Source organism: Aureobasidium namibiae, assembly GCF_000721765.1.
Source record: "Aureobasidium namibiae CBS 147.97 unplaced genomic scaffold scaffold_5, whole genome shotgun sequence".
In the NCBI taxonomy this organism is placed as follows: Eukaryota; Fungi; Ascomycota; class Dothideomycetes; order Dothideales; family Saccotheciaceae; genus Aureobasidium; species Aureobasidium namibiae.
The window spans coordinates 580,279-595,213 of NW_013581204.1; the positions used below are offsets into that span (position 1 = coordinate 580,279).

A 14,935-nucleotide genomic window follows, 5' to 3' on the forward strand; every position below is an offset into this window, starting at 1 on the left:
CAATACGTCCCTTGACTCGCACAACATGGATGGCAAAGCGAAGGAGCATTTCCATAGTCCCGCCGCCATGGCGTCCTGCCTCGGTTCTGGACAAGTATGAACCTCCACCTCCATGTCATCTTCATGCTAACAACCTTGTTTTTGTAGATGGGTTGAACGAGAAGCAAGACCCATCAGTCTACGCCAGTTGACCTTCTTTGGACGTCTTCTTACCGATACCCGATTACTTGGCTCAGCTAATTATGTTCGACTCGAGCTTCCTACCAGGTACTTCGATTCATGCCAAACACACGCTGCACACCACTGACTCTACCAAAGAATTGCACATCGAATCCGCGACATGCAAACATTACCCTATGCCGCTCTGGTAAATCCTCATATCAACCATGTTTACGACTTGTACTACTCAGCCTTTGAGACGCTAAGGAAGGTCCCGGAAATAAAGACTCTGAAGGACAACGACAAATTCTGTGACATTGTCCGAGAACAGCTTAGGGATCACTTGAGCGTCATCCCTAGACTTGCCATGGGAGTACTCGAGATATCAGAAGCCATCCCAAGCGACCAATGCGACAAACTCGTCAACTCCTTGTTAAGGTCAAGAATCAGCCGGCGAGTTATCGCTGAGCAGCACTGCGCTCTGACAAAAGCATACCACTCACCGGATCATCTACCTCCCGCTGCGAAACTTCACCCAGAACATGGCGATGACTTCGTCGGTGAAATCTTCCTTCGATGCAATGCAAAGGAGATTGTCCAAGAGTGCGCCGACACGATTGGCAATCTCGCAAAACAGGCATATGGACCCGACGTGCTCTTACCCGAGGTTATCATCGAAGGCGCCGACGACATCTTCTTCCCTTACATCCCAAGTCACCTGGAATACATCATCGGCGAGCTCTTACGAAACTCCTTCCAAGCGACTGTCGAGCGTCATGGTTCCAAGCCTCCACCGATCGAGGTACTGATCTGTGAGGCCGCACAACATGTCATCATCAGAGTGTCAGATCAAGGAGGCGGTATCGATCGAGAGAATCTTCCAAACCTATGGTCATTTAGCAAAGGGCCGGAACGTAACAGAAGACTACGAAATCTGGAACAGGTTCCAAAGTTGGCAGCAACGCTACAGGATCTGAAAGTCCCCGAAACAGAATCCCCAAACCAAAAGCACGATGGAAAACAAACTCGTTTCGATCACTCTCTGGGATCTCTGTCTGGCAGACATCCCGACCTCCGCCTCGGTATCGGTCTACCCATGAGCCGCATATTCGCCGAGTACTGGGCTGGTAGCCTTGAAGTCCATAATCTCGAGGGTTACGGTGTTGATGCATTCCTTCAGATCAGCAAGCTCGGTAACAAGAACGAGACCTTGAGCACCAGGACCAGTATGGACGCTTTATAGACACCTCTGCCTTGCTAATGATACGAAACCATAATTCGCTCTAGAGGGAAGTGAGACTTCGAGATAGAGCCTCCGCGATGAGAACATATTCATAAACAAGCCACGAACGCGCCCTGATGGTTTTCGTAATCGTATTAGTATCTAGAAGAGAAGGAACAACATATCCACTGCTTTTCAACCTGACCACAACCTTGCACAATACAGTGGCCGTTCTTCAGACAGCACAGGATTGATAAACAGAAAGAATTCTGGATTTGTCGAATTTGGAAGAAAGCGAACAGGTAAGAGTATCTATAGAAAGGAAAAAGTAAACATGCCCAGATGGGACAAAAGAAGAAAGTTGGCTGCTTCTCTGAGCAGCTCTTGATGGTATCACAGGTGTAAAACGTACCCTCGAGCCTCGCGTTCTCACGCCTGGGTTGCAAAGAAGGAAGATACTCAGGTCATCTAGACGAGAGCGAAGAAAGCAGCAGCAACGGCAAAGAGACCAGTGGCACCAGCGATGTTGCGAGAAGCGGCACCGGTGTAGGTCGAGGAAGGCTTAGCAGATGATGATGAGCCAGTAGCACCAGCAACGCCCGAAGGCTGAGCGGCGCCAGAGCCACCAGAGACACCTGATGGCTGGGCGTAGCCAACAGCTCCTGTGGCCATTGACACGGGGTAAGGGGCGGAGGATGCGTAGGCTGATCCAGGGACGATGGGCGTGGCAGTTCCGACCGAAGCGATAGGAGCAGGACTCGACTCAACAACGACGGGGACGCTGGCTGTCTCCTCGGGTGAGACGGGACTCGAGGCAGGAAGAGATGAGACTGAGACGGCAGTAGCCACTGAGGAAGCTGGAACAGCGACGGCAGACGAGATGGGTGCGGACTCGTACGAGCCAGCGGTGGGGACACTGGAGACAGAAGTGGCCTTGGGAGTCGAAGAGACAGAAACAGCTTCAGGGGTCGCGACCGAAGGAGTCTGGATAGCAGCAGCGGAGGAGACGGGCAGGGTCATCATTTGCGCAGCAGTCAAGACGGTCGTGCCGCTAGCATGAGTATAGGTTCCCGCGGGGCACCAGGTAGTGGTCTGGTCGATGACGCTGGTAACGTAGACAACACCCTGAGGAGCGGCTGCTGCAGAAGCAGCGAAGGCAAGAGCAATAGCGGCGGTAGAGGAGCGCATTTTGGTGTTTTGTGTTGATCGAGTGGAAAAATTAAGAGTTGGACAGAATTCTTTCTTGGATTGAGCGAGGGTAGTGATGTAAGAAAAGAGTGTGAGGTGTGTTTTGGGTGTGCTTGAGAATAGGAAGGACGGTCTTTTGTATGCTCATGTTGATCGAAATAATTGTTGGCTGCAGTCAAGTTTAATGTGGGGCAAGAGTTTCACGATGTACACTAACGCACCGCGCGTTCGTCTTGACACAAATTGATGCGATGATCATACGAGGTCCCTTGTGCTGATCCTAGAGTCAGTTCTGAAACACACCTATGGGCCAGTGGCTCAGACATAAGTGTATCCCAGCTGATGGCGACTTTACAGCCGTGAACCCCTTTTCCAATTTGACCCGATATGGTAACTTAAGTCAGAATGAGTAAGGTCCCGTATATGACGATTTCTAGCCAGCATCAGCACCCTTAGAATCACATCTGCATACTCCCTCAGAGGTCGTCGTCGTTGCCTCGGTGTTATTGTTTCGGGTGGCCTTCCGACACGGCTCAATTCTCAAGATGCTGGCTTCGGGTCGGTCGTGATTGAGGATCGGCTTCTACATCATTGTAATCGTCGCTGGACCTTCCGCTCGTAAGATGAACATCGCAATCATAGGACAATCGCAGAAACCTGATTGCCCTGCCACCTTCTCGGCCCAAGATGCAGAATTTGTGCCTGTTTGCGTCCTTGCTCTTATGTCGTTGGTTACACCCCTCGAACATCCACTCAGTTCTGTCCCGTGCTCTGCAGCTGATGGCGACGTTTCATTGTAGACGCACAGAAATGCAGACCAGCAAGCGACCTCGACCATGACGTCGAGGCCTCATCCCGAACATGTGGATAATAGGGTAAAGCATCTCAAGTCAATACGATACCTACCAAGACGTTGAAGTTATGAGGATGCTCCGTGAAGCAGCTTCTATGAGAATTGAGTATGCAGACATTGACGCTGGTGAACGCCAGAGGTCTATTGACCTGTCATGCAGGTGCGACGATAACCTAATGATTGAGGACCTGTTGGACAACAGAAATCTGCCTGTCCATGTAAGTCGGCCGACTCACTCGGTCGGGGATGGTAAGCTATGCATGACAGTGTTTGATCTGAAATGAGAAGGTGAGGTCGAAACGCAGAGCTGAACGCCAAGACTCGGAGAATTGCACGAACGGCCGTCATCGCACCTCCCGTATGATGGATGTTACCTGGTCGGTGAGAAACAAGACAACAGAATCAGTAGAGTTCCCCAGAAGCGATTATCTTTACCATGATAGACCAGCAACAGGACACGAGATAGAGAGGCGCATATATTGCACTTTCACTGTACCGGTCAGCCTACGCGATGCACATTGATAAGAAGAAACAACCATTGTTTGACGCCTGGGAAATGCTCTTATATGAACTCGCTTTTGAACAGATTGATCCACATGCAGTTAGAAAATGCCACACCGTTACTCAACCCCTTCTTCTCTTACCGCCACCACCACTTTCGCCATCGTTCCAGCCCTTTCTCTTCTTGCCTTCTCTGCGCCAGTATTCTTCCTTCTCCTTCTTTTCTCTCTCGGCTCTCTTCTCGATATTCTCAGCCACCTTGGCACGGTACGGCTGCTTGCGCTCCTCTTGCTTGGCACGGCGCTTCGCAACCTTCTCGTTCCTCAATGTCTGAACTTGCTGAAGCAGTCTCCTGGCCTCTTTCTCGTCCTTGCCAGCAACAACCGCACGTTTTTGCATGTATGTCTCATTCTTCTGGGGCTTCATCTGAACGATTTGAGACTTGAAAGGCAACTCAGCAGCCACCTTGCGAGGCACACGTAGAGGGTTGAAGTGACGCTCCTGGCGTTCGATAGTACGGTAGGCTGAGTTCTTGTCCTTGGGAGTGGCAATGTCGAGAGCGTGGCGGACTTGGCCGGTCAGACGCATTCCCTGCCATCCTTCGCTGTTCACGTCGGCATCCAGTAGGTTGGTTACGGGGTTGTAGTAGCGGTGAGGCTTGACTGGGTACCAAGCTCTCAGGAAAACGATGTCTGACATGAGAATCTTGTCTTCGAATGTAGCACGGAAGTTGCCTTCCGGTTTGCTGAGTGCCTTCTTGATCTGACCACGGATTCCAGAGACGGTACGCACGCTAGCACCTTCGAACTTTGCAATTTCGAGAGAGGTGCTGAACATGTCCTTGATGAATGCCGTGTTCTTGAAAATCTTATAAGGGTGACCAGTCAATTTGAGCTTCTTGACAATTTCAGTCGACTCGTCGACATTGAGAACCACACCAGTAGCAGCAATTCGGAAACCAGGGTTCTTGTTGGAGAATGACTGCACACAGCAGAAGCCGGTGTTAGGCGCTATTAGCGGGCCATAGAAGGTTCCGAAACAATGCATGTGCTCAGGTGTGTACTTGAGCATGCGGTTCCTCGTCCGGGAATCTGAGATGCTGTACATAGGCATGCTTTGGAAACGCCTCCATCCAAGGGAGAAGATGAGGGGATCATTTGTCTTCAAGATCTTCTTGTGCCATCTGTGACGCTTGATGCGAATCTGAACGTAGCCGAAACGGTCTTCGGTAGGTGCCAGACCACCGATAAGGACAGGGAATCGAGGGTTGAACTTCTCAACAAACTCGCAAGGCACGTTCTCCAGAACGATACGAGCGTAGGTACCTGCTTTATGGCCCTCAACCCTCACACGAGATTGCTCATCCAGGGCGTCGAACTCTGCGCGATTGATGTCGAGCTGCTTCTGGATAAGAGCCTTCTGTGCGTCATACCAGTCATCCTCACCGAACTCGTCTTCGCCGCTCTCACGTTTGGCATTGCCCTTGTCGTTTGCAAAGCCTTCTTTGTCCTCCTCTTCGAAGCGAAGCTTGAGCTCTTCCTTTCTTCTGGCGTTGCGCTCACGTTCGGCGTCCAAGTCTGGCTCTTCCTCGCCGTCGGCACCGTTGGCTTGGGCCTCGTCTTCAGCACCGTGAACTTCTCCAGTTTCTAGGTCCTCGAAAGCACCGTCCCCTTCATCCTCGTCATCCTCAATGCCATTGAACTCCGCTTCGGACCCATCTTCGTCGTCTCCCCCGTTGAGCATGTGGCCTGATGCAAATCTGGAGCGGATGGCTTCTAAGTTCTCCTCGTCGGTCCACTTCTGCTCGAGTTCGGTCCTGTCGTACGCAGGGATGTGACGATCAAGAGCAGCTTCGGCCTCGATGGGCTTCTTCTTCTCAAACAAATCCTCCTCTTCCTCATCCTCAATGTCTTCTTCCTCGTCGCCCTCGCCACGCCATTGGCGCAAGACCTGTGCTGTTGAAAGCATATCGTTGTATAACAAGCGAGCGAGCTCGACTGTGCGGTAGGGCATTCTACGTTGGTGAAGGGCAGCGGCACGCTCAGTCATGTTCTTCTTCCAGCGAAGGTTGCCGTCTTCGTCCTCGCTGTATTCAGCATCTTCGTCGTAGTCCTCTGGGTCGCTGACATCTTCGGCTTCAGACATGGAACCGAGGTCAGAGTCACTGTCGGCGAAGGCAATCTCCTCACCAGTTGCGTCGGGGCTAGCTTCTCTGCGCTTGAGAGCGGGAACAAGCATATCCTCGTCGGCATCTTCATCGGCGTCAGAGTCTCCACTCTGGTACTCTTCCTCTTCCTCATCACCGCTCTCGAAGCCTTCGTCCTCGGGACTTGCCTCGTCGTCGTCAATACGTCTTGACAGAACGCGAGCAGACTTGCGACCAAGATCTTCACCAGTCAGCTTCTCTCCATCGCCGAAAAGCTGAAGACCGCCCTCTGCTTGTCCGAGGAGCTTGCGACCACCCTGTAAACCAACAACCATCTGTTCGCCCAGTCCTCGCTCTTGCTCATCGTCCTCGGGGTCGAAAGTTTGACTCTTGATATCAACGTAAACGGCGTCTTTGTCCACAAGCACACCACCGACATCAGACATGGGGGCGTAGATGAGCTTTTGCTTTTCTCCGAGCCTCCTTCTGCCAGACTTGCCGGTAGCTTTGGCGATTGCTTGGTCCAGGAATGGAGTTGGGCACGGATCGGGTAGAGCCTCGATGTTGGAGACACTGAGATCACCGACACCAGGCACATGAACTCGGGCACCGTTGGCAGGGAAATTGGTGCCACGGAGGTAGCCGTACAGAGCGACTGTACGATCACATTTGGCGTCCTCCTCGATCTTGGTAGGTGGTGTAATGTCGAGGAAGCGATCGGCTAGGGCGTAAGGATGGCTGTTGCGCCAAACAAGAGGACGAGGGTTCTTCATAACGGACAGGAAACGTGAGAGGTTGAGAATCTCGCGATCAGGATATCTGCCGTTGACGACACCAGACAGATAGAAAAGTTTGGCTCCAGAGTAGAGTTCGCTCCAGAAACGGTGCTTCAGACGCTTCTTCTGAGCTTTGAGAGCCTCCTGCTTGCGGAAAAGGTCGAGATGGGTCAGAATACCAAAAACGTTACCAGGCATACCACTGGAAGACAAGACGTTCAAGAACTCCATCGTTTCCATCTCAAAGCCGTAGTTTCCGTCAATCATAAGTAGCACAATGTCGACAACTTTGGCCACGTCCATCATGGCAGCCAGGGAGTCGGCGGGGCATTCCATAAATGTGAGTCTCCTCCTCTTTGATGTGACGACAGTGATGGGTCCAACGGGCTGGGTGATGGGCTGCTTGGTGTATCTTCGAACGAGGGATTTGATGAGGGTCGTCTTGCCTACTCCGGGAGGGCCGACAACACCAACGACGATGGGAGGAGCTTCTTCGGGCAAGCGGTCCACCAGGGGAACGTGGAGACGCTTCTCTTTGACCTGGGAATTGTCAGAGTGTGTCAAAGCACATATTCACGAAGACTTTACATCGTGCGAACGAGCGGCCTGCTTCTGCAATTTTCCAGGACGCGAAAAGGCAAAAGCCTTGGGATTACGGTCGCCGGTATGAGCGGCTTTTTTCTCTTTGGTCGCGCGATGCGGCCGGTTGGTCTGGTTTTCCGACATATTGTCGGGCGTGACAAAGGTAGTGACGGCGGCAAAGGTCAGAAAATGTTACAAGCATCTGAACTTTTCGACAAAAGCCCTAATCAGCCCGAAGACCCTCGATCGGATCTCTGCCGAACACTTGGCATCTTATCGCCGACGCCCGAGGCTTCCCCCAGCCATCTCTATTGCCAAAGCACAACGCATCCGACTTGACATGGTTGGTCGCTGCAGATGAACGGACTCGTCACAAACAGCATGGAATACAGTGCTTGAGTGGTGGCCAGTCGGGTCGTGGTCAAATGCACACAGACTAAAGCTGCGCATCTAGCTCGGTGGTGGATGTCGAGGCGTTCTTCACGTGCACATTGTAAACAGAGCTACGTCAGGGTGCAGCCGAGGGGTCGAAGCGGCGGGTTTTGAATGTGAGATTGGCAACTGTCCATCTCATGCCCGCCTTTTTCTTGCAACCCACCACTCCTCTGTTCTCCTCTCTCAGACACACTCTCTCCACAACCTCAGCATCTTATCCCACTCGTACACTCCGACACAAAATGCCTTCCATCAACGTAAGCCCAGCAGCAGATAACACAGACGATCATGTAGCCAGATGGCTGACTAGCTCTAGGTCTCTCTCAAGGATGGTGCCGATGCATCCAAGCTCGACGCGTATGCCTGTCTCTCATCTGCATCCAGCATGTCCATACTGACCGCTATCACAGTGCCAAGAAGCAGGTCACCGACCAGGGCGGCAAGATCACCACCGAGTTCAAGCTGATCAAGGGCTTCACGTACGTCTCTCGGCCAAAACGACCTGTCGTCCACAGAAGGCACCACTAACGTACGATCCAACAGTGCCGAGTTCCCCGAGGACAAGGTCCACTCCCTTTCGTCTGACGACCACATCAACGTCGAGAACGATGGCGAGGTCAGAACCCAGTAGAACAGCAAAGGACAGATATGCGCAGTCCTTTGATCGACGACAGACATGACATTACATACGGGAGGGTCTTTTCATATATCGTATTACATTGAATCACAAATGCACGCAAACAAGACTCCCTCGTCGCGCTCGGTTACTTGGTCGGCGCTATGCACTAATAAGCATGCAATCGCGTGATATGGTGTTATGGGCCACGCCAACACGGCCAAAGGACCGCTTGTGAAATTGTCTCTTTGGTGATAGTTGAGTAGATGATCACCATATGGACAAGTGTGTAGGCAGTTCAGTGCTTTGTTGTGTCAGAGATGGGCCGCTGTGGCATGTGAGAATCAAGTGCTGCGTCATAGGGCCTGGTGGGCTCGAATCAAAAGAGCTCGACAGTTCGCACTTTGTTGCTTGCCCGACCACAACCAAGCTCAATCGCTGTCATGCATCGCATAGGCAGCCGCTGGTCGAGGTTACCCTGCACGGCTCAAAGGGCCACAAGGCAACTCTCTACTACACCAAGACGTCAGGCGCCTGACAATGGGCTTAAGAAGCAAAAGGTCACGGACGGCGAAGTCGCTCGACTGGCAGGCAGACCCTTGCATCCCCTGACTCTATCAGACCTAGCCAAGTAGATTGCGTCTTGTCCAAAGACCGAACCACGACTAACGAGCTTCAGGTTCGGACGACCACCTCTCACAACCAGCCAACTCCTCGACTCGGCCAACTTCACCCTCTCCATTCTACCCTCACGCCTCGCTCACCGCATCCAATCTCTTCGCAACCTGCCTTTCATCGTCGTCTCCAACCCAAATGTCTCCAAGATCCATAACAACTATGTCCACTCCTTATCAACTCTCTTGCCCTATGCCTCGAGAGAGATCAAGACGCTGGAAGACGAGTTACAATTCACAAGTGTCATGGCCGATCTGGTCCAGACCCATTCCAATACAATCTCCATCCTCGCTCGTGGCTTTCTCGAGGCGAGGAAATACATCAGTCCGAACGAGGTTACCAAGTTCCTTGACGAACACCTGCGCGCGAGAATAGGCACAAGACTCATCGCTGAGCAACACATCGCTCTACACTTCTCATCTCAGCCTCATCTCGACCTCTCCGATCAAAAGACTCATGTCGATGCCTCATATATTGGTGTCATTGACACAAAGTTGAGGCCTGTCGACATCATCAGACACTGTGAAGGCCTCGTCGGTGATATTTGCGAATACAAGTATGGTGTCCGACCTAGTGTTGTCATCCGTGGCGAGCCAGAAACAACCCTGGCACACATTCCGATGCATCTAGAGTACATCATTACTGAGCTTTTGAAAAACGCTTTCCGAGCAACCATCGAAAAAGAAAACGAGCGACATCCAATCGAAATCACAATTGCCCCGGCGCCAGAGGAGATCAAAGGAAAACATAACGGCATCACCAACCACGACCAAGGTTCTGTGGATGCCGCGTCAGGCGCACAGCGACCTGCTAATGCTGCCTCAGCAAACATCCGCCCACTGGACAGATCCACACCCGGCGTCACAATCCGCATTCGAGACCGAGGCGGCGGTATACCTCCTGCTGCCTACGCAAAGCTGTGGGAATTTGGTTTCACCACTTTCAACGAACAAGAGATCGTCGACATCACCAGTGGGGGCACCAATGATGGCGATGGTTTGAACGCCCTCTCAAATGCTGGCGGCAACGAGAACAGCCTGGCGGGCCTAGGCTATGGCTTGAAACTAGGCAGGGCATACGCCGAGTACTTCGGTGGCGGCATCAGAGTACAGAGCTTACTCGGCTGGGGTACAGACGTTTACCTCAGCTTGCGCGGAGTAGGAAACATTGACTAGATCTATCAACGTTTACGATAGCAAGATTCTTAACGACAAGATGATGGCGAAATAGAGCTTGGCCTCTTCGCCGTGTTACAGCAGCTGTCAAGTGACAGGAAAACGTGCCAGCGAACCACGTTTGTGTTCGACCCGAGGTGCCACCCGTACGGAACAGCCATTTTTTAGCAAACAGAACCATCACGACATGCTCTACCAAGCCACCTTCAACTTCCAGTACCTGGCATCAAATACTCAGTCACGTGGACTTGATCATCAATTCGAAATTGGCAGGTCTGACTGTCTGATAGGTGGGTGCTCCAGGCATTCATGATATCATATACCTATGCGTCCAGCAGCTGGAGAACAAGCTTCGATGTAGAAGCGACAGATACAGCAAATGCCAGAATCCATGGCTGTCAATTGGCTTTAGCGGCCTCCACATTCTGCAGCCTCTTCTGCTTTGGCGATGAGGCCGAGCGTGTGCGGTAAACGCCATTTACTGCAAGAGTGCTCAAATTGCGTCACGGTCTCCTATTCTCTATATTCTGTCTGTTTCCGACAACCTGGTTCCACACCTGTGCGATCATACATTTTCATGCCAGTCATGAACGCTCGTGCATAGCTTGCTTCCACGGATTGAACGTTATGCCTTTCGTTTAGCCGCAGATGGTAAGCAAGTAGGTCTAATATAAATGCTCCCTCCCGACCACATGTTGCTCCAGCAGTCATCAAGATGTATTCACTCATTAGTTTCATTCTCCTCACGATATCGACTGCCCGTGCTTTTACACAGGGCGAGTGTATCAAACATGATTTCGCCTTGATCCGACTGGCTTCGCAGCTTTCACCTGGTGCAGCAATATCATGCCGACATTCTCTGCTACAAGAGTACAATGCCAATCGGTATTGGGGCGAACAGTACAGCAAAAATGCAACGGTCGTGGTCTTTCCACTCACCGCAGATGATGTCAGCCATACCGTCCAGGCTGCCTCGTCCTCAAGACTCGGTTGGGACCTCGCCTTTGTTGGTGGCGGTCATGGACAAACCAACGCTTCAAGCACGTCTGGTTTCCTCATTGATCTCTCCTGGATGAATTCCACCAAAGTTTTACACGATGTCAGGCTAGGAGATGTCCGAATTCCTAATGCTATATCCTACCAAGGAGGCGCTACCTGGAAACAGGTCACCGATGTTACGAGTAATACAGGCCTCGCGGCTGTCGGTGCTCGGGTTGGCGATGTCGGAGTCGGTGGCTTTTCGACTGGAGGTGGTATCGGATTCCTAGCTGGTGCTTACGGATATGCAATCGATCGAATTCGAGCGTTCGAAGTTGTCTTGTTGTCTGGAAAGATCGTAGTGGCTACGAAAACCAACAAGTATTCAGATTTGTTCTGGGCCTTGCAAGGTGGAGGTGGACAATTCGGCATTGTCACCACTTTCTACCAAGAAGCTGTGCCAGAACCAACCTCCTCAGAGTTTGGCATCTGGATCATTGCTAGGGACTCGTGGGAACAGGCTCGACAAAACACCGTACATTTCTTCCATTCGAACAACGATCCCTTCTCGCTGATGTACTACTCACTTGGTTACTACCCTCAGCATCTCCTTACTGGGAATCTGACCACGACTATGGTGATAGTGGGCATACGATTTGCAGATCCTCGTGGCCAGTCAGCTAGTACAGTCGATGCGTACGGTGACAGACCCAGGCAGCCCGCGGAGCAGATGACCTTCAACGCAACCTTCAATGGGCTGCTCCAGGGCCTCGATATTGAACAGGCCTCGATCTACAACGTGCCTTACGGAGTAGCTACCGAACTCAGTACGCCTTTCTTCCCTTACGGTTACCGAAGAGGGTTCTGGGGGCCTCAAACTTCCAAGGTCTCGGCATCGTACCTCGCTGCTACATCAGACGGTATGGAAGCCTACATCAATCAGTCACTCGCTCGAGGTGAGGTCCCTACGAGCGCCGTGTGGGTCTTGCAATACATGTATCCCAATCAGAACGGCCACGGACCGGCATCGGATAGTGATACCGCATGGCCACATGCGCAAACCGCACACCAGACGCTGTTTTCGCCTGCATGGAGATCCGCTGTAGACGATGGGTTTGTCATACAACACAACGATGCCCTGAACAAGATCACGCATGATCACCAAGCATCAGTTGGACCCTTCATCGCAGACTATCCCAACTACATCTCACCAAAGGCAGATGGTTATAGGGTGTGGGGAGGGAACGTTGAAAGGTTGACCGCGATCAAGGCCAAGTATGACCCAGAGTGCCGAATCCATCAAGGACGAGTTTTTGCCTCTGAAGCTTGTATTGCAAATGGCTGGGCAAACATCTACCCGCCGAAGAGCTAGCATATCGAGTCGTCAGTTCCATGTTCACAGAAGATATCCTGCGATTCAACTGTTAAAAAATTCATATCATCGAATCACGGAGTGCATGTGTTTTCGTGATGCAGTGTCCCTGGTTGTCAGATGCATGGTCTTCATTCTCAACCACGACAAGTACACGAAGGCCAAGCCTGAAGCGTAGCTAGTCGTCTTGGTTACTTGTGCGAACACCGAAAGGTATAGATAATATATGCAAGTAAGTTGTAGGGTGAATTGTTTGATGATGAGGATCGTTCTTGAGAGAGCAGTTACTCGGACCAAAAATGATCCGTCTCCCGAGCCAATGGCGGCGGGCTGCAACGGCTCGTCCTTCTTTCGCCCGACGACGCCAAAGAGATCGTTTGCGCGCGCATGCACGTCTCTGTACATCCTTCGATACCAGACGACTGAAGACCATGTGTCGTCCAGCTCCTGCGCTAAATCGTCGCGACGTGTCTGCTACGACTCCCTTCCATGGCTGATATCGCCAAGGTCAGCATCTCAACCGACAACGAAGTGGACGACAGCACGAGCGGCGGACACATCGTGCTGGAAAGCCCGAGTGTCCAAACCCCCTTTCAGGCAATCAGACAGCATCCACGTGAACTTTTATGGTGTCTCTATGCCATATTTGTACTGGTGATTAGCAGTTTTGACAACCAGGCTGGTGGCGTTGTACTTTCGATCCCTCAATTTCGGAAAGACTTTGGTTCGCTGTACAATGGCGACTACGTGCTGTCAGCAAACTGGCAATCGGCCTACAGTGGTGCGCCGGTTCTCACTTCCATCATTGGACTGCTGTTATCTGGCTGGTTCGCAGACAGATTTGGTAGAAAGAAGACACTAGCAGTCGGCTATCTTATCATCTTCGTCTCAATCACGATCGAGACTCTATCAACATCGAATCTAGTCTTCTTCATCGGCAAATCCCTTTCAGGTTTTGCTATCGGCGCATTCACGACCACGTCTCTCGCATACTTGGGAGAAATTGCTCCTCGCCCAGCCAGAGGAATACTTACTGCAGCGGCTGGTATGGCGTTGACAGTTGGGCCTTTCATTGTGTCTATCGTTGTGAGGATCACAGGCTATCAATCGAATCGCTGGGCTTACAGATCGGTTTTCTTGGCTCAGTATGGATTTAGTATAGTGGGTGCAGTCTTATTACCCTTTATGCCTGAGTCGCCATGGTGGCTGCTTAGCAGAAATCGAAACTCCGAGGCTACTATCGCACTCTTGCAGTTCGGATACACTGCCGACGATGCACGAATCTACGCAACTACTGCTTTGACAGTACTGGAGCAGGCCAGAAGCGAGACGGAAGGCGCGACTTATCTTGAGTGCTTCCAAAAGAGTAACTTACGACGGACAATCATTGCTGCAGCGCCTTTGGCCATCCAAGCTCTGAGTGGTCTCTTCTTCGTATCATCCTACTCAACCTACTACCAACAGCTGGCTGGCTACGACACTCCCACAACCTTCAGCCTAGGTATTGTGCAGAATATACTGGCCATGACGGGCAATGCCTGTTCTTGGTTCTTGATAGACCGAGTTGGCCGAAGACCTCTGTCGTGCTATGGCATGCTACTTCTGACTATATTGCTTTTGCTCACGGGAGGGCTTGCTTGTGTTGACTCCAAATCGGCTACCAAGGGAACGGTTGCCTTGTTGCTGCTGTACAATTTTCTCTACTCAATTACGATCGGGGCTACAGCATATCCCATCCTGGTCGAGACACCGACAAGCCGTTTGCGGACCAAGACTGCAGCCATCGGACTGACGTTGCAGAGCGGTCTGTTCGTAAGTTTATCACTTCTTCTTAATAACCTAACTAACTGTTGTGCAGGCCATGTGGGCATTCGTCATACCCTATTTATTCAATCCGAATCAAGAAGACCTCGGAGCTCGCGTAACATTCATATTTGGTGCCTTTGCGGTCCTTTCAACAGTCTATCTGTGGCTATGTCAGCCAGAGACATCTGGACGGTCGTTCGCGGAACTGGATGAAATGTTCATCAAGAGGGGTCCACGAGCTGTGAATGATCTTCGCTTGAGTAATCTTGTAAGGCGTGATGATGTACCAGTCCCATAGCAGAACGTTACCGTCAGATAATTGTCCGTTTTCGAATGTTCAGCAAAATGTAATAGCAACCCTCAGAGCGAATGCCAAGGCCGATCACATGGGGACGCGTGAAGCACTTTACGCCGCGGCGCGTCTTCCCAGATCGCCTCCATCTTGTCAAAA

The 14,935-nt window shown here is 51.6% G+C and overlaps 7 protein-coding genes across 7 annotated transcripts; 5 read left to right on the forward strand and 2 right to left on the reverse strand.

Annotated features, from left to right (window-relative positions):
- Positions 1-29: 29 nt before the first annotated feature.
- On the forward strand, positions 30-1,402 carry M436DRAFT_42217 (pyruvate dehydrogenase kinase; the record flags this gene model as incomplete). Its single annotated transcript, XM_013573451.1, has 3 exons — positions 30-94; positions 148-267; positions 319-1,402. The coding sequence occupies 3 exons, from the start codon at positions 30-32 to the stop codon at positions 1,400-1,402; spliced, it is 1,269 nt and encodes a 422-aa protein (XP_013428905.1).
- Positions 1,403-1,849: 447 nt separating this feature from the next.
- M436DRAFT_62314 (uncharacterized protein) lies at positions 1,850-2,569 on the reverse strand (the record flags this gene model as incomplete). Its single annotated transcript, XM_013573711.1, has 1 exon — positions 1,850-2,569. One exon carries the CDS (start codon positions 2,567-2,569, stop codon positions 1,850-1,852), a length of 720 nt encoding a protein of 239 aa, XP_013429165.1.
- Positions 2,570-4,052: 1,483 nt separating this feature from the next.
- M436DRAFT_14904 (DUF663-domain-containing protein) lies at positions 4,053-7,571 on the reverse strand (the record flags this gene model as incomplete). Its single annotated transcript, XM_013573388.1, has 2 exons — positions 4,053-7,385; positions 7,434-7,571. Coding segments are annotated over 2 exons (3,471 nt in total), but the record flags the coding sequence as incomplete, so codon positions are not given.
- A 607-nt stretch (positions 7,572-8,178) lies between these two features.
- M436DRAFT_42133 (uncharacterized protein) lies at positions 8,179-8,493 on the forward strand (the record flags this gene model as incomplete). The annotated part of the gene is made up of 3 exons (XM_013573431.1): positions 8,179-8,219; positions 8,273-8,341; positions 8,406-8,493. Coding segments are annotated over 3 exons (198 nt in total), but the record flags the coding sequence as incomplete, so codon positions are not given.
- A 428-nt stretch (positions 8,494-8,921) lies between these two features.
- On the forward strand, positions 8,922-10,328 carry M436DRAFT_71376 (kinase isozyme 4 mitochondrial precursor; the record flags this gene model as incomplete). Its single annotated transcript, XM_013573783.1, has 2 exons — positions 8,922-9,109; positions 9,158-10,328. The coding sequence occupies 2 exons, from the start codon at positions 8,922-8,924 to the stop codon at positions 10,326-10,328; spliced, it is 1,359 nt and encodes a 452-aa protein (XP_013429237.1).
- A 715-nt stretch (positions 10,329-11,043) lies between these two features.
- M436DRAFT_42640 (FAD-binding domain-containing protein) lies at positions 11,044-12,678 on the forward strand (the record flags this gene model as incomplete). The annotated part of the gene is made up of 1 exon (XM_013573545.1): positions 11,044-12,678. One exon carries the CDS (start codon positions 11,044-11,046, stop codon positions 12,676-12,678), a length of 1,635 nt encoding a protein of 544 aa, XP_013428999.1.
- A 489-nt stretch (positions 12,679-13,167) lies between these two features.
- M436DRAFT_71378 (general substrate transporter) lies at positions 13,168-14,803 on the forward strand (the record flags this gene model as incomplete). The annotated part of the gene is made up of 3 exons (XM_013573784.1): positions 13,168-14,490; positions 14,537-14,725; positions 14,783-14,803. The coding sequence occupies 3 exons, from the start codon at positions 13,168-13,170 to the stop codon at positions 14,801-14,803; spliced, it is 1,533 nt and encodes a 510-aa protein (XP_013429238.1).
- Positions 14,804-14,935: the final 132 nt, after the last annotated feature.